The 22547-nt window shown below is 36.1% G+C and overlaps 1 protein-coding gene across 1 annotated transcript in view; it reads left to right on the top strand.

The window, feature by feature from the left end:
- The window catches only part of LOC115213201 (sodium- and chloride-dependent glycine transporter 2-like), a 44356-nt gene that overhangs the window by 5898 nt on the left and 15911 nt on the right, over positions 1–22547 (top strand). Inside the window, exons 2-6 of the mRNA XM_036503812.1 lie at positions 1398–1477; positions 13742–13879; positions 16707–16838; positions 17291–17567; positions 21997–22129. Coding sequence (XP_036359705.1) covers positions 13750–13879; positions 16707–16838; positions 17291–17567; positions 21997–22129 — 672 coding nt within the window. The 5' untranslated portion in view covers positions 1398–1477; positions 13742–13749. The remainder of the gene's footprint in view (positions 1–1397; positions 1478–13741; positions 13880–16706; positions 16839–17290; positions 17568–21996; positions 22130–22547) is intronic.

Raw genomic sequence — 22547 nt, 5'->3', positions numbered from 1 at the left:
GCCAGCAAGGTTTGTGCAAGTTTTTCGGGTAAGTTCTGAACTCCTAACGTATCCATCTTCCTAATGAACACATAACTGCATCACCCCCCAGAGAAATCAAAGAACATTTGTGTACGTAAAGAAAAAAAATGAAACAAAAACTGTCTGTATGAACTTTTACGGAACATTTCAAAATCGAACTTTGCCGATGAACATTTCTTTCATTTTTGCATGTACATATTTTTTGTTTTCTCTTCAAAATGTTTGCTTTCTCATAAATATTTTTTTTGCTAACTGTATATCCACACACATTACAAATCTTGTTCTCATGCGTGCTATCACTCGATTTTTTTTTTCGCCACTGAAAGATACCTTGTCTCTATTAGACCTCTAGTAGGTCGAGTAATCAATAGACGCACATCTCTTTCAACGCGCCAACATAATTCTGCCTGGGCACATATACATATTGCCCACCATATAGCACATACAAATTGTAAACCTTTCATCCATATTTTTATCGTTCAATGTGTAAAAAAATTTTTTTTCTACATGCACACAATCAAAAAAAAAAAATAATAAAAATAATAATAATACATTTCCAATATCGTTCGATCTCTGTGGCTTTCTCACTAGAAGTGGACAACAGGTAGCTCTGAAAGCCGTATTGGGTAACCCTGGCCCAGGTCATAGAAACAATAAGAATTATAAAATATAGCATGCACAACAGAACGAGAACAAGGATCAATATCTGTCATTGATAGATTGTTCAAAGAAACCTGGTATCGAATAAAAAGCAGCTTTTATCTGTACACTCATTGGATAAAGTAGTCTTAGTTGCATTTAGTAAGGTTAGACTTGGATTTAATTCTTGAAGTGCTGGGAATAACGACGTGTGACTAACTTTTCATTTCTTCTCCGAAACAAAACTGTGACGTGTTAAATTCTCAGAAACATTTTATTTGTTGTAGTTTAGCTTCCTGTTTTAACGCTGTTTTTGTATATCAGAAACTGTAATTTTGCTAAGTCCTTCTTCTTTGATGGTACGGTGTCATTTGCTATTTGTACAAGGTGAAGTGACAAAGTACATGCTCCCTTATTTGGTTATCTTTGAGTAATTTTTAGAATGATCCTGCATTGACCACCAAGTTAAACATGCAGCATTGTCTTGTTATATTTGATAGTATTAAAGAAAAAAAAAGCCTATAAAAATAGCAGAATATTAAATCCGTAAAATGTCAGAAAGTATAAGATTTATTTAAAAAAATAATTGAATATTACTTCTTCAAAAACAGAAAGTAGGTGTATAGAATGTCAAAAATTATATCAGATTATTAGGTCATATGTAAATGAGTTGATTAACAATGAACTCACCTAAATACCACTATTTGTGACAAATATATTTTTCGCTCCAATCATAGGTGACGGTTTGTGGTCTGTACAGCACTAAATATACTCTTTGTCCAAGCCTGTAATTTGCTGAAATCTCTTCTAAATTTCGGTAAGTTTGAAACTATTCATATTTACTTGTATATTTCTTTCGATGAAATTAACTTAAACTTTATAAATAGTTTATAGATTAAAGCAGCATATAATTTTTTGATCTAAAATATAAGTTCCAAATTTTGGCACAAGGCCAGAAATTTTGGGGGACAGATTAAGTCGATTACATTGACTCCAGTGCTCAAATGGTACTTATATTATAGACCCCGAAAGAATGAAAGGTAAAGTCGATCTCCGCAGAATTTCAACTTATAACGCAAAAACTGACGAAATGCCGCTAAGCATTTTACCCGGCGTGTTAACGATTCTGCCACTTCGCTGCCTTTATTTTGGGTCTGAAATACTGAAAGGAACCAATGTGCGTGAGAGCGCATATCTTGTTATTAATTTTGTTGCCTGTACTACAGAGGTAGTACAGGCAATATTTCGGTTACACACACAGACACAGTCACAGACACACACAGACACACACAGACACACACACAGACACACGTACGCACACACACACACACACACACACACACACACACACACACACACACATATATACGCAACGGTTATCGCAAAAGGCCTGGAGGGAGGCCCAACATTCCGAGTTCTTTTTAGAAAAACTGAAGGACACCTGCAATAAGTGTGTGAATCTAGGATGGGAATTTGTATATATGTCGTATATATGTATATATATATAAGTGTGTGTGTATATGTTTGTGTGTCTGTGTTTGTCCCCCTAGCATTGCTTGACAACCGATGCTGGTGTGTTTACGTCCCCGTCACTTAGCGGTTCGGCAAAAGAGACCGATAGAATAAGTACTGGGCTTAGAAAGAATAAGTCCCGGGGTCGATTTGCTCGACTAAAGGCGGTGCTCCAGCATGGCCGCAGTCAAATGACCGAAACAAGTAAAAGAGTAAACGAGTAAGAGTAAGAGTAACCGATCGCCCTGTGTTTTTTATCATAAGCCAGGAAATTTTCAGTATCCCTCGTATATCTATACAGATAGTGTGGTTGTGCTTGAAAATGGCATGTATATATGTAAATATATATATAAATAAATATATATACATACATATGTACATATATATATATATATATATATATATATATATATATATATATATATATATATATATAATATATAAATAAATATATATGCATATACTCTTTTACTCTTTTACTTGTTTCAGTCATTTGACTGCGGCCATGCTGGAGCACCGCCTTTAATCGAGCAACTCGACCCCGGGACTTTTGCAAGCCCAGTACTTATTCTATCGGTCTATTTTGCCGAACCGCTAAGTAACGGGGACATAAACACACTAGCATCGGTTGTCAAGCAATGCTAGGGGGACAAACACAAACACACAAACACACACACACACACTCACACACACTCACACACACACACACACACACATATATATAAGAAGCCCGTCGTATATATGTATGTATGTATATATATATATATATATACATACATATATACATATATACGACGGGCTTCTTTCAGTTTCCGTCTACCAAATCCACTCACAAGGCTTTTGTCGGCCCGAGGCTATAGTAGAAGACACTTGCCCAAGGTGCCACGCAGTGGGACTGAACCCGGAACCATGTGGTTGGTAAGCAAGCTACTTACCACACAGCCGCTCCTGCGCCTATATATATATATATATATATACAAATATATATATAATATATATATATATGTATATATATATATATATATAAATATATATATATAATATATATATATATATGTATATATATATATATATACAATATATATATATAAATATATATATATATATGTATATATATATATATATATATATACATGCATATATTATAATAAATTAGAGACAAAACCACTATTATGCAAATCAAACAAAGAAAGACTTAAGCCAATACATAAAATATAAAATAATTTATATAAATTAAAATTTAACAAATGAATAACCACTACGATCGTTTCGTGTCAGCACATCTTAGACATTCTTCAGGTGGTTTCTAAACCTTCTTAGCGAGTTATAAACTATGTTTATAACATAGTCTAAACTATGTTTATAACATAGTTATAAACTATGTTTATAACATAGTTTATAACTCGCTAAGAAGGTTTAGAAACCACCTGAAGAATGTCTAAGATGTGCTGACACGAAACGATCGTAGTGGTTATTCATTTGTTAAATTTTAATTTATATAAATTATTTTATATTTTATGTATTGGCTTAAGTCTTTCTTTGTTTGATTTGCATAATAGTGGGTTTTGTCACTAATTTATTATAATATAATATTTTATTATAAAATTGGATTCAATCTTAAATCTGATTTTTCCTTGTAAATTTGGATTTATTCCCTAATATTTATTATTATTATACATACATATATATATATACTAACATTAGCTTCATTATACTTATTGGATCCACGCGCTCCCAGAACATAAGCTTGCAAGTCGACTTTTATCTAGTTCACGTTTATCACTGTTCCTGTAAGATTGTATTTTATGGGGTAGAGCAAAAAAATTCAACGATTGCTTGAAATAAGGAGTAGATAGACAGCCAACAACTGATGAAGGGTCCTTTTTTGTATTAACTTGTTCTGCTTTCCATTTCACCTCCTTGTTTCCTCATTGTTTACGTATTTCATGTTATTTGCACCGTTAGTAGCGTCCTGTACCCATATATGCGTGTATAATATATATATATATGACATGTAACGAAAGAGAATCTATCTTTCTGCCCACTACCTTCCTAAAGACAACTCGTGCTTATACTGTCTCTTCTCATAAGCTCGTCTTCCTAGCGTTCATAATAATTTTTCTATCGTCTGTTTTAACTGTTTTGTTCTCACTGTCCTGTTCTTGTTACCACTTTCACCCTCTGCAAAAATTGTATTTAACTTGATTTGTGGGAAGGACTGTTGCAACGAAGTCGCGTATTGTCCTTGCCTTCGTAACGCGGAGTAGATGAAACAGGGACAACTGATGAAGGGGAATATTCTTTATGTTGCATGCCTCGTTTCTCTGCTTGCTTTTTCGTTGTTCCCTCCAAAAGTTCGTTTCTATGTTTTTGTTGTTATGTTTTCGTTTCTCATCGTATTCAACGTTTTTTTTTATGTCCTGTACCCATATATGCATGTATATATACATATATAATTAAGTATGTACATATATGTATGTATATATGCATGTATTTATATATTATTGATATTATTATATGATCGAATGCCACGCATCCTTTTCCAAGTAAGTATATATATATATATATATATATATATATATAAGTTTAACAATAAGGATAATCTCTTAATAAGGGATCTTAACAAGAAATTATCGGGTAGTTAGCGTGAAAACCTCATAAAAGAAAAGAATTCGAAATAATTTTTCTTTTGAACAAATTATTATATATATATTGTATAGAGGGCATTATTACACATAAATGCCTCACACTAAGAGGGACAAAGTCGTTACTACCAAAATTATACTAATCATACCTAAATGCAGTTTTCAAAGCAAGACATTTAAAAAAGAATTTAGTTCTGTATCACCGTGATTTCACATTCAACTTACGTCTTATGATCATCAGCAGAACTGATTCTGAAACACATCATAAATAAACTACCATATATATATATATATATGTCTGAACGTGTCAAAGTGCTGTCATCTGCCTGTCGGCTCTACTCCTGCAACTCAACTTGATTTCGAGCGGGTCGTCTGCTGCTGGAGAGGACCGATCAGGTAAAGGACCTGGGTATCTTGGTGGATTCCTCCTTTTCGCCTTCGGCCCAGTGCGTCATGCTGCCAACAAAGCACGCGGAATTCTGTTCTTGATTCGACGGTCATTCGGAATGCTCACAGCAGCCATATTCCTACCACTCTATGTCACGCTGGTGAGACCCATATTGGAGTATGGGATTCAAGCCTCTTCTCCTTATCTCCTCAAAGACATACAGCATCTCGAAAGAGTCCAGAAGCTGGCTACCCGCATGGTTCATGGTCTCAAAAATTTGTCCTACGAAGAAAGGCTGAGGACGCTCGACCTTTATTCTCTTGAAAAACGCCGCCGCCGTGGTGATCTCATTCTCGCCCACAACATCATAAGCGGAAAGTGTAACCTCTCGAAAAAGCTGTTCTTCACTCCTGCTCCAGAGCGTCGGCTGCAGGGTCATTCCGAAAAGCTCTACCTGCGACGATTTCATCTCAATCGAAGGAGAGGAGCTTTCTCCGTCCGGGTTGCGGATCCGTGGAACAAGCTGCCAGACGAGATGGTGAAGATGCCGACGACCGCTTTGTTCAAAGCCTCCTTGGACCTCAAGTGGCCTGAACTCCTTACATGAACACCACCCTGTACTTAACTCCATGTCCCCCTACATGGCCTTGCTATTTGCTTTTGAGCCAAATAACTAACTAACTAACTAACATATATACACACCACACACACACACACACACCACACACACACAATATCATATATATATATATATATATATATATATATATATATATATATATATATTATATATATATATATATAATATATATGTATATATATATATAATTGCAGCGTGGAAAGGAGGTGTTAATAAGCCATTAAAAAACACACAAAAACCGTTAGATTCACTACAGCATTTAAATTTAACTTGTGTAAAAATATTTATGTTATTTTCAAACCGTGACCTGTTCACTGACAAAATTATATATATATATATATACATACGCACATACGCAATATATGTTTACCTCCTAGCATGTATATTCTGCAAGCATGGTTATATGCAAGCCAGTATTCTCGGAATTTCTAAATTTGAATCAACTTACTCCATAGTTTGTATTAGGATGGTATTTAAAATTCATGCATGAATGCTTATATGTGCATGCATGAATGCTTATATGTGCATGCATGAATGCTTATATGTGCATGCATATACCTATATACATTCATACATACACACCTATTTCTCTCTCTTTCAATAAACCCACACACAGACTTGCATATAGGCATGGCTGTGTAGTAAAGGATTTGCTTCCCAACCACATAGTTCTGGGTTCAGTCCCACTGTGAGGCTCCTTTGAAAAGTACCTTCTACTATAGCCTTGGGTTAACGAAAGACTTGGGAGTGGATATGATAGGCGGTAACTGAAAGTAGCCGTTCCTATATATATATAATATATATATATATATATATATATATATATATATATATATATACTCTTTACTCTTTTATTCTTTTACTTGTTTCAGTCATTTGACTGCGGCCATGCTGGAGCACCGCCTTTAGTCGAGCAACTCGACCCCGGGACTTATTCTTTTTGTAAGCTCAGTACTTATTCTATCGGTCTCTTTTTGCCGAACCGCTAAGTGACGGGGACGTAAACACACCAGCATCGGTTGTCAAGCAATGTTAGGGGAACAAACACAGACACACAAACACACACACATACATATATATATATATATACATATATACGACGGGCTTCTTTCAGTTTCCGTCTACCAAATCCACTCACAAGGCATTGGTCGGCCCGGGGCTATAGCAGAAGACACTTGCCCAAGATGCCACGCAATGGGACTGAACCCGGAACGATGTGGTTGGCTAGCAAGCTACTTACCACACAGCCACTCCTGCGCCTATATATATATATTGAGATCGGGGTTTCTTGAGGGTAATACATCCTTGCCTATGGACGACAGATGTATTTCCGAATCCTGTGTTAGGCATGTTTGGAGCTGCGGGATAGTACCGAGTCAATTTGGAGGCTCCAAAGTGCTCATTCGTCCATGGAAACAGTTCAGCTTCCAGAATGTGGCTAATGTATCGCTGGATGTTACTTTTAACACCCGAGGGTACAAAAACGAGGTGAGATCTTCCAGTGGCTGTCACAACTGCTCAAACCGTAAGTGACTGTAGGTTTTAACGTCGATTTACAATTCTACCCACGACGAAGCCAGATACACTCCAAAGTTGGTCATTCCGGTGGTTTACTGATTGGTCGATATCAAATTTCTTTTCGTCAGTGAACACCAAGTTGAGCAGCATGCCTACAGCAATTTGACGCAGGATAAGACGACTTCTCTCCAGTCTCAGGCCCTTATAAACTTGCGTGAGCTCATGACAGCGGATTATCTTGTTGGGGTGGGTCCTGAGATCCTCCAGTACTCAGTATATCGATGTTCGGCTTATTTTTGCTGTGGCAGCCAGTTTTTGGACAGATCGACGGCGATTTCGCCGTATCTTTTCTCTGGTACTTTTGATAAGCTGAAGAATCCGCACACTTCTTTTTCGACCACATCCAGATCAGTCAACGGTGGAACCAGTCGCTTGAAATGTCTTAACTGTTGTTCGGTTTATATTAAACTTGTTTTGCTATAGCTGTATTACTTTCGCCTCCACTGAAGAGGGTTATGCTTGTATTTCTGTCTATAGTCATTATTAAATTTATAAATCTGAATTTATTTAGTCTGAAGCAAAAAGAAGACACACTAAGCTTTTATAGTGATGTATAATTTTCATATCATATCACATATATTAGTAGTTATTAAATCCCGAAACTTCGGTTACCTCAATTTTAGGACACCTTGTATGTATATATATATATATATATATATATATATATTATATATATATATATATACACACAAGCAAGAAAAGCATGAAATAGGGTGTAATAAGCAGTTCGACAACTGATGAGTGACTTATCTACTCTTGGTACACTGTCCTGTACTTTTCTCTCGAGTGTTTACGTATTTTCACTCGTTAATGATGTCCTGTACTTAATGTGTATTACACACACACACACACCACACACACACACACACACACACACAAGATCCAGGGGTCGAGGTATAGGAAGAAAGTTAGCTTCAAGTAATCCGTAGTAAATATAAAAGACAACTTTCAGAGATCGGGGCTTCTTGGGGTCCATACATCCTTGCCTGTGGACGAAAGGATGTTTTTCTGAATCCAGTGTATATATATTATACAAATACACATGCACACGTGCGTGTGTGTGTGTGTGTGTGTGTGTGTGTGCGCGCGCACGCGCGTGTGTGTGTACAACGTATAAAAATGAGGATTTGAATTCTGGGCACGTATCCCATTAGCACTTTGATAAAATCCAGATTTAGCGAACTATGTCGAAAGATATGAAACATTTAGAATCGTTTAGGATAAATAATTAATTTGTACTGCTCTCGATTAGTAAATCCAGATTTCGCTTCAATAAGATGGGAACATTCATATCGATAGGTTTTAAAATACTTTCCAAATAAGCTCGAACTCAACTAGACTGAATGGTGCGTAAGTAAACCTAGTCAAATACTCAAAATTTTTATCTAACATAGGCGCAGGAGTGGCTGTGTGGTAAGTAGCTTGCCTACCAACCACATGGTTCTGGGTTCAGTCCCACTGCGTGGCACCTTGGGCAAGTGTCTTCTACTATAGCCTCGGGCCGACCAAAACCTTGTGAGTGAATTTGGTAGACGGAAACTGAAAGAAGCCTGTCGTATATATGTATATATATATATGTATGTGAGTGTATGTTTGTGTGTCTGTGTTTGTCCCCCTAGCATTGCTTGACAACCGATGCTGGTGTGTTTGCGTCCCCGTTACTTAGCGGTTCGGCAAAAGAGACCGATAGAATAAGTGCTGGGCTTACAAAGAATAAGTCCTGGGGTCGAGTTTCTCGATTAAAGGCGGTGCTCCAGCATGGCCACAGTCAAATGTCTGAAACAAGTAAAAGAGTAAAAGAGAGAGAGAGTATAGGTTTTTATCTCATTTACATCACTCCAGTTGCTTAGACAGATTTATATTCTTTTACTCTTTTACTTGTTTCAGTCATTACACTGCGGCCATGCTGGTGCACCGCCTTTAGTGGAACAAATCGACCCAGGACTTATTCTTTGTAAGCCTAGTACTTATTCTATCGGCCTCTTTTGCCGAACCGCTAAGTTGCGGGGGCATAAACACACCAGCATCGGTTGTTAAGTGATAGTAGGGGAACAAACACATATAAACACATACATACACACACATACACACACGCACACACACATATATATATATATATATATACGACGGGCTTCTTTCAGTTTCCGTCTACCAAATCCACTCACAAGGCTTTGGCCGTCCCGAGGCTATAGTAGAAGAAACTTGCCCAAGGTGCCACGCAGTGGGACTGAACCCGGAACCATGTGGTTGGTAAAGAAGCTACTTACCACGCAGCCACTCCTGCGCTTTATGATTACGTTGTTTTTTTCTACTAAGGAAAACGACACAGCTGGGGTTTTACTCTTTTCATTTCTAGTGATATTGTCTTTTAATAGTCAAATAAAAATTAAGGCGACGAGCTCTCAGAATCGTTGCCGCGTCAGGCAAAATGCTTAACGGCATTTCGTCCTACTTTATGTTCTGAGTTCAAATTCTGCGGAGGTCAACTTCGCCTTTCATCTTCTCAGGGTCGATAAAACAAGTACCAGTTGAGTACTGGGGTAGAATTAATTGACTTACTTCCACCCCACCCAACTTACTGGCTTTGCGGTAAAATTTGTAATCATTATTCGACCCCTATGTTTAAGTACCAGTTGAACATTTAGGTCGATGTAATCAACTCATCTTCTGCCCCAAAATTGCTGCCCTTGTGGCAAAATTTGATACCATTTTCCGTCTACCAAATCCAGTCACATCATTCAATGGCGGAATCTTGACCTTGTTACCACTTCTGACAAAATGTTTAGTGGCATTTCTTCCGTTTTTACATTCTGAGTTCAAATTCTGCCGAGGTAGACGTTGCCTTTCATCCTTTTGCGGTCGATAAATTGAGTACCAGTCAAATACTGGGGTCGAAGTGATCGGTTGTCCCCTTCCCCACAAAAATCCAGGCCTTGTGCCTATAGTAGAAAGGATTATTATTATCATCATCATCGTCATCATCATCATCATCATCATATCATCATCATCATCATCATCATTATTATTGAGTGAAAGAGCAGTGCATGCCATCAAAGTGACACTGGGGTAAAATATACGAAGCCCAGTATACCCATCATGGCTACCCGTCTGATAAGGGTACACTAGGCACATGCATCACAACCATATCTGCGCGACATAGTGATCTCATATCAAGATAAACAGCACATGCCCTTGCAGGTGGGCCCAGTTAGAATTTTCTTCTGGTCGAGTAACCCATCCCGCTCAAAAGGTTCCTGAATAAGGGTGTTTAAGGATGTTGAACGAAACACCTATGTTTCCAAAGCTGAATTATTCAAACCCCAAAGAATCCCTCTCAACACATGGCTATGATGCCCCCCCCCACTTCTTCACTCGATCAGCGATGCACGTATCGTCTGCCACTAAGGGACATGCTCGTTGCAGAGTCTACACTTTGTGTCTACCTCATTCTATGTGGCATTAGCTTGATAGTTCCGGGTGAGGAGACTCTAATTTTGCACCGCTAGGATAAATCCTGCTGTATTAGATATTTTCGTAGTCTTACAGTGAATATTTCATAATAATTTTCTAGTTGCAGAAGAGCTCTTCCTTCATTTATCCATATTATATATAATCTTCCTATGTCAGATTATAAGCGGTGTATCGTATCCTTGCTTCCAACATTACTTTCTTTCCTTTCCTGTCTTGTCTTGCCAGTTCGTTTAATTTCCCCAATTGGGAATATTATAACTGAAACTAAGGTGGCCACCTGGAAGAATGCTTAGCGGCATTTCATCAGTCTTAACGCTCTAAGTTCAAATTCCGCCGAGGTCGACTTTACCGTTCATCCTTCTGGCGTCGATAAAATAAGTACCAGTTGAGCACTGGGGTCAATGAAATCGACTTACCCCCACTCTCCGAAACTACTGGTCTTGTACCAAAATTTGAAACCGGAACTTATTTCTGGGACACCTAAACTGTCCAAGCGTATTAATTGATTATTTACATATAACTCTGTTTAAAATATTAATCTAATACATTTATAATATTTTTCCCCAATCGTTTCTCTAATTTGTGTGAATTCTATCTACTCTGTCTAGTATTTAGGTTCTTATGTGCAGGTATCTCTCTTTTACTCTTTTACTTGTTTTAGTCATTTGACTGCGGCCATGCTGGAGCACCGCCTTTAATCGAGCAACTCGACCCCGGGACTTATTATTTTGTAAGCCCAGTACTTATTCTATCGGTCTCTTTTGCCGAACCGCTAAGTAACGGGGACATAAACACACCAGCATCGGTTGTCAAGCATGCTAGGGGGACAAACACAGACACACAAACACACACACGCATATATATATATAATATATATATATATATATATATATATATATATATATACATATATACGACGGGCTTCTTTCAGTTTCCGTCTACCAAATCCACTCACAAGGCTTTGGTCGGCCCGAGGCTATAGTAGAAGACACTTGCCCAAGGTGCCACGCAGTTGGACTGAACCCGGAACGATGTGGTTGGTAAACATGCTACTTACCACACAGCCACTCGTGCATTTGCTCAAATTTTCCTATCTCAGTTTAGTTATCTAGCATGGTGTTAATGCTAATACATTTTTTACATTTCAACGTTATCTTGGCATAATTTTCCAAGCTGAAGCTAATGTTGTTACTATTGCTGACGAAATGCCATAACCGTTATTTCCACACACTAAAGACATGTTTTTTGAGAATATCTCCTCTCCATTATCTCCTTCTCAATTGGTAATTAGGACATATCCTTTCAAGACAGAGATAATTTTGATGAATCAATAATTCATGCTATATACGAAGGCGCACGACTCAGTGGTTAGAGCGTCGGGATCACAACCATGAGACAGTGAGTTCGATTTCCGGACTGGGATATGCGTTATGATCTTGAGCAAGACGCTTTATTTTACGTTGCTCCAGTTCATTCAGCTGTAGAAATGAGTTGCGACGGCACTGGTACCAAGCTGTATAAGCCTTTGCCTTTCCCTTGCATAATATCGTTAGAGTGGAGAGAGGAACCTAGTATGCATGGGCGACTGCTGGTTTTCCATAAACGATGTTGCCTAGACTTGTGCTTTAGAGGGAAACTTTCTAGATGCAATCCCATGGTCATTCATAACTGAAGGAGGCCTTTACTTTTTCTATGGTATGTGATATACCTATGTTTGTTTACGTTATTCAATTACATACCACTGGCTACTCTGACTTATTTTTTTAGTTCATTTTTGTTAAATTATGCTATTATTTACCTAGGACATATGAATCTAAGTCTCTTGGCTATTTTAGATAAGGTTGGACAGTTGTACGGATAACATCTGTTGACCCAGAAACTCGTGTCAATAACTGTCCTCATATTTCCAAAAACTCTGTTATCTTTCCTTAATGACAATCCTTGTTTGTTGAAGGGACCAATTTTAAATCATGTCCCTCCTTTTGCAGTAGTCCGTTGTATTTAGCCAACTCATGTTGGTCAATTTTTAAGTCCTCTTTTGCCACTGTGGCTGCGGCTGCAAAGTTAACTATATCATTTTTCTTCGTGGTATCCTTTTAATTTCCTTTGGCTTTCATTACTTTTTCTTCCGAACGTTGCTAAACATAGAGGGGACAAACAAGGACAGACAAAGGGATTAAGTCGATTACAGCGACCGCAGTGCGTAACTGGTACTTTATTTATCGACCCCGAAAGGATGAAAGGCAAAGTCGACCTCGGTGGAATTTGAACTCAGAACGTAACGGCAGACGAAATACCGCTAAGCATTTCGTCCGGCGCGCTAACGTTTCTGCCAGCTCGCCGCCTTAACAGATTATTATATAGATAATGGCTTGCACTTTCTTTACCATAAGCTGGATGAAAACGTTCATGACACACACAAATCATTCCGAGTCTATTATAAATATTCTTGTTAGAAATGTTTAACTTAGAATACATTAATTGTCAGTATATATCTATACCCATAAACAAGGAAACCGTACCGTATAGATAAGCCCTTCCTAAATATTAGATAACAATACTAATAAATTGTATGATTCTACATTTCAGTCCTTTACATTTTTAGCTCAAATCCTGTGCAGAACACATTTCAGTTTTGTACTGGAGTAAATTCAATCAGATATATCACGTGTTTACAATTATTTATTGTTACCCGTGTACTTAGAGACGCCAATATATATCTTGTGTCATTCATCCTAGTACAGACGTCCATTAACCTGTAAATGGAAGGAAGGTGAAGTATTAATTGGTAATCTAACATACAGAATTTTACTCTGATTTGCTAATATTAACAAGGTATATTTACAGATACCATCATGAAGAAAACCAAACCAGAAAGAGAAACCTGGGGTAAATGGTCGGAATTTTTCTTCTCGATTGTCGGCTTAGTGGTTGGTCTATCAAATATTTGGCGTTTTCCATATCTCTGTTACATTAATGGTGGTGGTAAGTAACACGTTTTCATTTATCCCAGTTTCATAAGTTACATGTGGTCTTGCTTAAAAGCTGTCAAATCACTTGATCTCAAGTTTATTCCCTTGTAAGCCCGGTTTCAGCTGACCTATGAGCAAAGGTCTTTCAGTCGTGAAAGCCTGCCATTTTTTTGTGGAGTGTGCATCCATGACCATTATTGCTCGATGCATATTCCTCTTTTAAGGCAGTAAGATGTTATTTGAGGGAGACGTGCCGGGCTTTTCAATAAGTTGAGTGACCGCATAGAAATTCTTTAGATTTTGTCTAAATATTGATTCAGCAAAATGCGACATTTTTTTAAATGAGAGGAAATCAATTGATATTTATTAAATTTGGGTCACTGGTTACGTAAGTTACATCCACTTATCAAGATTAGCAAAAGTCTTTTAGTTTCAGATTTATACTCTTTTGCATTTCTTCAATAAGATTATGGTACAATAAAGAGAATTGACTGCATCATCTACTACAAGTACTGCATCAACAAACAACAGAAACATCGCACCAATAAAAAAGTAAAATGACATAATACAAGACTATTGATGTTTCTGCCACATAAGGAGAGTGTAATGCAAGTTATTGCATCATTCGCATTTAAATCAAGAGGTGACCATTGTATCATTTTGTTGTTGTAAAATATCTCTTTTGAGATATTTTACGACATTATGCCTTAAATGCATAAATAATTCAGACAATCTTTGCTTTATTTGTGGTACTTTCATTCTTAAAACTAAAAATAATTTGCTACCATATCCGAAATTTAAAATAAATACAAGGATGTTCACAATATAGTTATTAAAGAAGTTGACAAAGGCAGTGCTGTAGTCAACACAGACTCAGAACAATACATAAACACTACTCGAGCTCTCCTTCAAATCAATACCTGTTATTAAAAAAATTAACAATTACAACCAATCCAAAATAATGACAAAGATCACTACCCTTATCCAGCAGTGCCAAGTTTTAAAGGAAAATGGGAGGGGTTATTTAACAAGATCTGACTGAAAAACCAGCATCTTTCACGAACACTCTATCAATGTACCGGAAACACTTTAGCCTAATTCCCTATAAATGAAGAAAATATGTTTACTAAAAAATATATACAACTGAATACCCTATAATAACCCACCAGAAAGAGAAAACTCAATTTATTTACGAAAAACGACCAGAGACAGAAAATATAAACGAAAAGTTTAAGTAACATGCTCCTGCTAAACAATTGTACAATGATACCTTATATCTCAAACACCAGTTGTTGACGTCCCTCCAGATAGTTTTCTGGTCAAAATCGAACCCTCAAGAAAAAGCAATTAAACATTAAGCCGACCGAGCTTGAAGCTTCTTAAAGAAATCAACCAACCGGATCGCTGGACGACAATCAAGCAAAAGCAAGTTGTAAAGTCCTTTGAAAAGAACCAAACGACATAAGCAGAAAAATCAATCAACCAGAGTTCTGACTCTCTACTGCTCAACAAGGATTAAAAATGTTCAACAAACAAATAACGTCATCAGGAAGTCAAGCACCTAGAATTCTGGACAAAAATATTTGACCAAAACATCGATGAAGCCGAAGAGACATGTTTAAGACGGCCAGCCTAACGGAGAAAAGTGACGTCATTAAATTTACAACCATCAGAACTTGATCCTTTACCGTATATATATATATATATATATATTATATATATATATATATATATATATATATTATATATATATATATATAATATATATATATATTATATATATATATATATACATATATATATATATATATATATATATACATATATATATATATATATATATATATCTATATATATATATATATATATATATATATATATATTATATATATATACATATATATATATATATATATATATAATATATATATATATATTATATATGTATATATATATATACATACATATATATATATATTATATATATATATATATATATGTATATAATATATATATATATATGTATATATATATATATATAATGTATATATATATCTATATATATATCTATATATATATATCTATATATATATATATATCTAATGACTGGCTCTCTCCCCCCAAATTTCGGGCCTTGTGCCTAGAGTAGAAAAGAATATTTCTGTTGATAAAGATGCATCAGGCTAACAAAATCTTGTGATCATTCTTGTACTCCAGATAATCCGAAGTAAAGTCCCTCACCAGTCAAATCTGCAAATACACTGTTCCAAAACCCAGTTGAGATTAGAAGGAAGAGACGGAGATGTATAGAAGGTGAATACGATGTTGTTCTTTGTGTTTCTTAGGTTGTGATAACACGTGATGCACAAAAATGTTGGATAATAGATATGGTTAATGGAATAACTAGGTGTATTAAAAAAATATTAGGTTGTTGATTGACCAAAAGTGCATTGGGAGGAACTGCACAGGTATATGTGGAAACGGCCAGCATTCACCTTAATGATTGATCGTACAGTATCTTTGCAAGAAACACACACCGTATCCTAAATTTTTTTCAAATATGCATTTGGCTTTCTCTTATTCTCTCTGTTTCACATCATATCTTTGTGTCTCGATCACTCACTATATTATTTTCTATTATGCTTCAATCAATCTTTATCGTTTAGTCACTTTGTTCACCTTATTCACTTTATATTTCCCCCTCACTATATTCTACTCCCTTATCTTATATCCTTTGTTCACAATATTTCTCTCATATCCTACATGTATTCATTATCCCTCTCTTTTCTTATTTCACAATCGTTCAGATCTAATCGCGTCTCGTTATTTTCTCTAAACAGGAGCGTTCCTCATTCCGTTTTTTATATTTATGATATTTGCTGCCATCCCGACATTACTGCTTGAAAATGCTGTTGCCCAATTTGCAAATTTAGGGCCAGGAAAAGTATGGGTTATGTGCCCCCTTTTTAAAGGTAAATCTTCATTTTATTATATTGCTGTTACTGTTGTTATCGTTGTTATTTAGACCAAGGACCAACCTAATCGAGTAGATATATAATCAAAGACACACAAATTACACTTTTTAAGGCGACGGAATATATAATGTATCCTTTTTTTAGACATTAGTGTGCATTTTAAAGGAGACTTGACTGCAATGCCCAGCAGATCGCTTGACCTTTTTAAAATCTCACGTTTATTGCAATTGCTTGTGGTTGATTAGGATTAGGTCAGTTATAATTAACCAGGCTGTTAATATTCCATTATTTTCAGGTATAGTGCATCTTGACATACATTTACTAATGTGTCCATTTTTATTAAAATGGCAGCTTGTGATCTGAAGGTGATTTAATGGCTTATCTCTGTCTGAACAACATAAATGTTCCTTAATCGGCTGTTGTTGACTGGTGTTTTTGTTCTTTTGTAGGTGTTGGCACTGCAATGGTTATAATAAATGCCCTTATTGGTATCTACTACAATGTGATCATAGCCTGGGTACTGTACTACCTGTACACTTCCATGCACCCCACACTTGCCTGGAGTACTTGTAATAACACCTGGAATACACATCTTTGCTATGACTCAATTTATTTGATGAAAAATTCTCGAGATAATTCTACGTTAGATACGATGCTAAACACAACGTTGGATGTTAATGTATCTTCATCTCTGGTACTGAAGTCATCTGTTGAAGAATACTGGGAGTAAGTTAAATTATTTCTTCTTGGTGTTGGCTGTGTGGTAAGTAGTTTGCTTACCAACCACATCGTTCCGGGTTCACACCCACTGCGTGGCACCTTGGGCAAGTGTCTTCTACTACAGCCTCGGGCCGACCAAAGCCTTGTGAGTGGATTTGGTAGACAGAAACTGAAAGAAGCCCGTTGTATATATATATGTACGTATCTGTATATGTTTGTGTATCTGTGTTTGTCCCCCCAACATCGCTTGACAACCGATGTTGGTATGTTTACGTTCCCGTAACTTAGCGGTTCTATGAGACCGAAAGAATAAATACTAGGCTTACAAAGAATGAGTCCTGGGGTTGATTAGCTCGACTAAAGGCGGTGCTCCAGCATGGCTACAGTCTGGAACTGAGGATCCATGAGTGAATTTCCCCTACAGTTATGTGTTAGTGGTTTAAAGAGTAAACTATGGAATCGCAGTAAACTAGTGTTGGTGTGTTTGTTTATTTCTACACATTTTGTAAAGACCTAATCACAAACACTGGCGGGAGCAGGTATGGATGTGTGGTAAGAAACTTGCTTTCCAACCACATGGTTCTGGGTTCAGTCCTACTGCGTAGCAACGTAGTACCTTGGCTGTCTTCTACTATAGCTTCGAGCCGATCACAAACTTGTGAGTGGATTTGGTAGACAGAAACTGACAGAAGTCCACTGTCGTATATATATATATATATATAATATATATATATATATATATATAATGAATAAAAAGTTTTGAATGATACAACAATGCACTATAATATAAAAAAATGGACTATATATCTGTTTTAATTTAGTTATCCATAGTCCGATGATATTTCCTTCTTCAGATATTCTTAGATGCGACTCCGTCTAAGAATATCTGAATAAGTATTGGGGTCGATTTGTTCGACTAAAATCCTTTAAGGTGATGCCCCAGCATGACCGCCGTCCAGTGACTATAATAATTAAAAGATAAAAGATAACCAATACATAAAAAGTGGTCAGGACCAGCTTCGAAACAATAATCCCAAAGGAACGTTCCTATCTTCAGGTCAAAACCAACACGAGCACAAATGGCACAAGCACACATACATCCACCAACCAGAGATCCATTTTCCTTCATATTCCTCAACAAATGAAGAGGGGAAGTGGGGAGGTCAGAACCTAACAAAACACTGGCACGGAAGGGAAAAAAAAAAAAAATACTAGTGACCATTCAGCTCATCATGAAAAAAAGTAAAAACGTAAATGACTAACGAAAAAGATAAGAAACTAGTCATTTACCAGCATAATTACAAAGAAGAAGAGCAAAAATCCCCTAAGAAATGTAGAACTGCAAAAGTAACAATAACAGATAAACTTTGACATACGAAATTCCGCTGTTGTAAAAAAAAAAGCAACAAAGAACTGGAGGTTTATATAATACAGAACAAGTACATGCCAAAGAGAGGGCTTTGAGAGATTCGCATTGAGGTCCCCATCAAATAAATGCTTGGCAGTAACGCCAATAAACAGAGTTTTAAAATCACGCAATACAAAACCAGACTAAAGGCTTGTGGAGGATCCATTCAAAAATCCCCATTTCATGAAGACTGCATTACTTGTCTTTCCACAAGTCCGAGGTAAGTAACCACACTAAGTCCAGTTTTCACGCCAGAATGGCGATACTCATAATAGGAAGTATAAATGTACATACCCTGGGTTTCCCTTGGAAGAAGGTCACATTTTCAACTAGATATAGATGTGATATTCATCATCGAGATCAGAATTTCCACAAGGCACATCTTCGCATCCATCTTCGACGACTGCGAGGTGTATGGAGCAATTAATCGGCCTTCATCGAGAGCAGGATAATGGAAAGGTTTGAACTTCCTGGAGTTGAACGGTAAGTATAAAAAGTAGGCAATCAAAATGCGAGGTGATGTACACCACACGAGAAGAGGAGACACTTCCTACAGAGAGAGAACTCATATTTTACGAAGGAGATCCCATATTCTATCAGAAGGAATCAACTTCCTGATTCCTACCGAGAGAACGAAATGAAATTCACTGCCATTCGCATGACTAATGATGCTCCAATAAGACACGTGTAGAATATATACAAAGAATTTTCGAACAAAGTACGGTTTGAAAAGAAAATGGTATCACATACTAAGCAACGTAGAAAAGACTGAATACCAGAAGAAACTTGCCATAGACTTTAGGAAGTGTTATATTTCAACGATAACCCGAAAGTTCCTTATAGAAGATGTTAGTAGCTATCAACAAAGGAAGGAAGTAGACTGGAGTCATTACGAGAAAAAGGGTATCCTGGTCAATGCAAGCGGTCGGTTACATATTTTTAATATACTTTGTTTTAATTATTTGTCTTTGTATAACTTATCCATTTCAATTCACTTGTCTTTGCAAGCACTTTGTTGAGCGTTTGTTTGTATATGTCTGTATCTCTCCAAACCGTTATGGTTAGTAATGAAATTGTTGCTGTTGTTGTTGTTGTTATTATTATTATTATTATTATTATTATTATTATTATTATTATTATTATTATTATATTATTATTATTATTGTCATTGTTGTTATTTTTGCTGTTGTTATATCCGACTCATGTAGTGTGAAGACGTCACTTTTCTTCTCTGAGACACGATTTATTCACACATTAGTAAATAAAAATTTCCTTGGAATACTCGTAAAAAAGAACGAAGGAAAACCTACACTCGATTTTCGAAAGTAGAATAAGAATTTTGCTTTGTAAATTTAGAAAATATATATATATTTATACAGATGATATTTTTGCTTCCAAAATGGCTACCAAACGTATTTATGAAACATGACTGAGCAATTAATAGTTGTCTCCAATATTGAAATAATTTTGAATCTAAGGACAGTGGTAACAACAGAAGCGATCTCACGAATTCAAATACTGTGCTTAGTAGTTGAGTTAAGAGGCAAAATTATCTTAACACAAACTAAACAGAATTTCTAGACCTGTCTCTGTTACTAGTAACTGCGTTAATTTTGTAAAATCAAGCAACATTTCTTTGCCACAAGTTCTGATCCAGGATTGAGTGATGAGAAATATATTGCTCTGCTTATGAAAGGACTATTAGGATTTTGAGAGAACAAACCTGTACATACATTAATATATACATACAGATACATGTACAAATACATACGCATGCATACTTGTATGGAAGTGAGAAAAGAAATTCAATAAAACACAACAATTAAAAGAAAATATAATGAAGGGAATAAAATATGAAAGTTTACTGGTTAGGGCACTCCACAACACATTTCGCTTAAACATTTCTCAAACTGTATACGATTGCTACCAAATGCACCAGTAAGCATGTTTTAAAGGCATTTAGTGTTTTAAAAACTTGGCCCTTTCCAGAGTATACTATTTTAAGCCTGGCGTATTGTTTACCAATAATATTCTTGTTGGTGGTTGTTTATATTGTAAAGCTAGCTGTTTTGTTTCATTTTAACTTCTTCGGAAAGTCCATGGCACCACACATGAATAATTTTCTCTATTAACTGTTTATTGATTTTTGAATAACGGAAATATTAGTTATTTTTCCGCCTCTTCATTTTCCTCACGAGAAGGCGTTTCATACTCATTTTGAAAAAATGATTCCACTTCATTTGTTTTGTTGTTATTTGTTTTCTTCTTTACGGTTGTTATATTTCACCGATGGTTAGAAGGTTTTCATCAGAAACTATTATTGCACAATGATGGCTCGTATAGCTGGTTAGCATTGTTAGGAGATGAGATGTTTGTTCATCTATCTTTAATTCTAGGTGTAAAGAGATTTCACTTGTCACCCCAGAGTTTTGGCTGATGGTGTTCTGGTAATTGGGATTTGTGTTCTTTTTGCTACTACATCTGATCTTTATTTTTTTTTATATCTTTTTACCTTTCGAATGTTTCAGGGCATCAAGCTCTGAGGTAATTCTTACTACATGATTCGATAACAAGTAATATGTATTTAGTCAATATATCAAATCTACTAATTTAGTACCAACGTTCCAAGTCTCCTGAAAATAGATAAGGATTTGGTATTGCCACATTGTAATAAGAACAATAACAGTCCTGTCTATTACCAAGGTAAGTAACTGATGAATGAGTAGTCAGTAAAATAGGAATTCTATTTTAAAATCTGATTTGTTGTTGTTGTTTAACCGTAGGCTAGAAGTGATCAAAAGAATCTCTAATCTAAGTGTTTCATTCTCGATCATCCTATCTTATTTTCAGATATAGTGTACCTAGAACTACGTTATCCAGTGTGATCTTAAAGTGGCTGGGCGGGATTCGAGTGGTGTTTAGCTGCTGTTTGTAGCATATCTAACAACCAAGCAGATACTCTATCAACTCATATTGTCTTTACAATCTCTTATTCACTGAAAATATTTTATTATATTCTCGATGTAGACGTCATGTATTGAACCTGTCACCAAGTGTTAACAACATAGGAACTGTACGACCACCTTTACTCTTGTGTCTCTTCTTGATTTGGTTGATAACATTTCTCTGTCTTTCAAGAGGTATCAAGACATCTGGTAAGGTAAGTGGTCCATTCTGAAGATATTAGAAACTTTTGTATAATATGTTTAAGATTCTAAAGTTAGAGAACTATCTAATAAGGCAAGTCACTAGAATCGATGCAGTTGTGTTATATTGACTCTACCTCATGTATAAAGGTAGCCATTAAAATCAGTAAGTTAAGGACGGCGTTTAAGGGTAGTCACAAGAATTTGTACGATAATGAAGATATGTAAAAATAGTTAGCCACTAACACTAACAAATTAATTATATTCGACAACTTGTGAAGCAGTAAGGCCGTTTCATTTGAATATATATGGATTAACTGTGCCAAAAATGGAACGTACGACCACTAGCTAACTAAACTACTACATTTAAAGATCAACGGTTATATTCACCATCCTATTGTCCATTTTTTGTAGTGGGAATTAATCGCTTTA

This window comes from Octopus sinensis, linkage group LG6 (assembly GCF_006345805.1).
Source record: "Octopus sinensis linkage group LG6, ASM634580v1, whole genome shotgun sequence".
NCBI lineage: Eukaryota > Metazoa > Mollusca > Cephalopoda > Octopoda > Octopodidae > Octopus > Octopus sinensis.
Note: the sequence above shows the minus strand (reverse complement) of the source record. Positions and strands in the feature narration are given on the sequence as shown.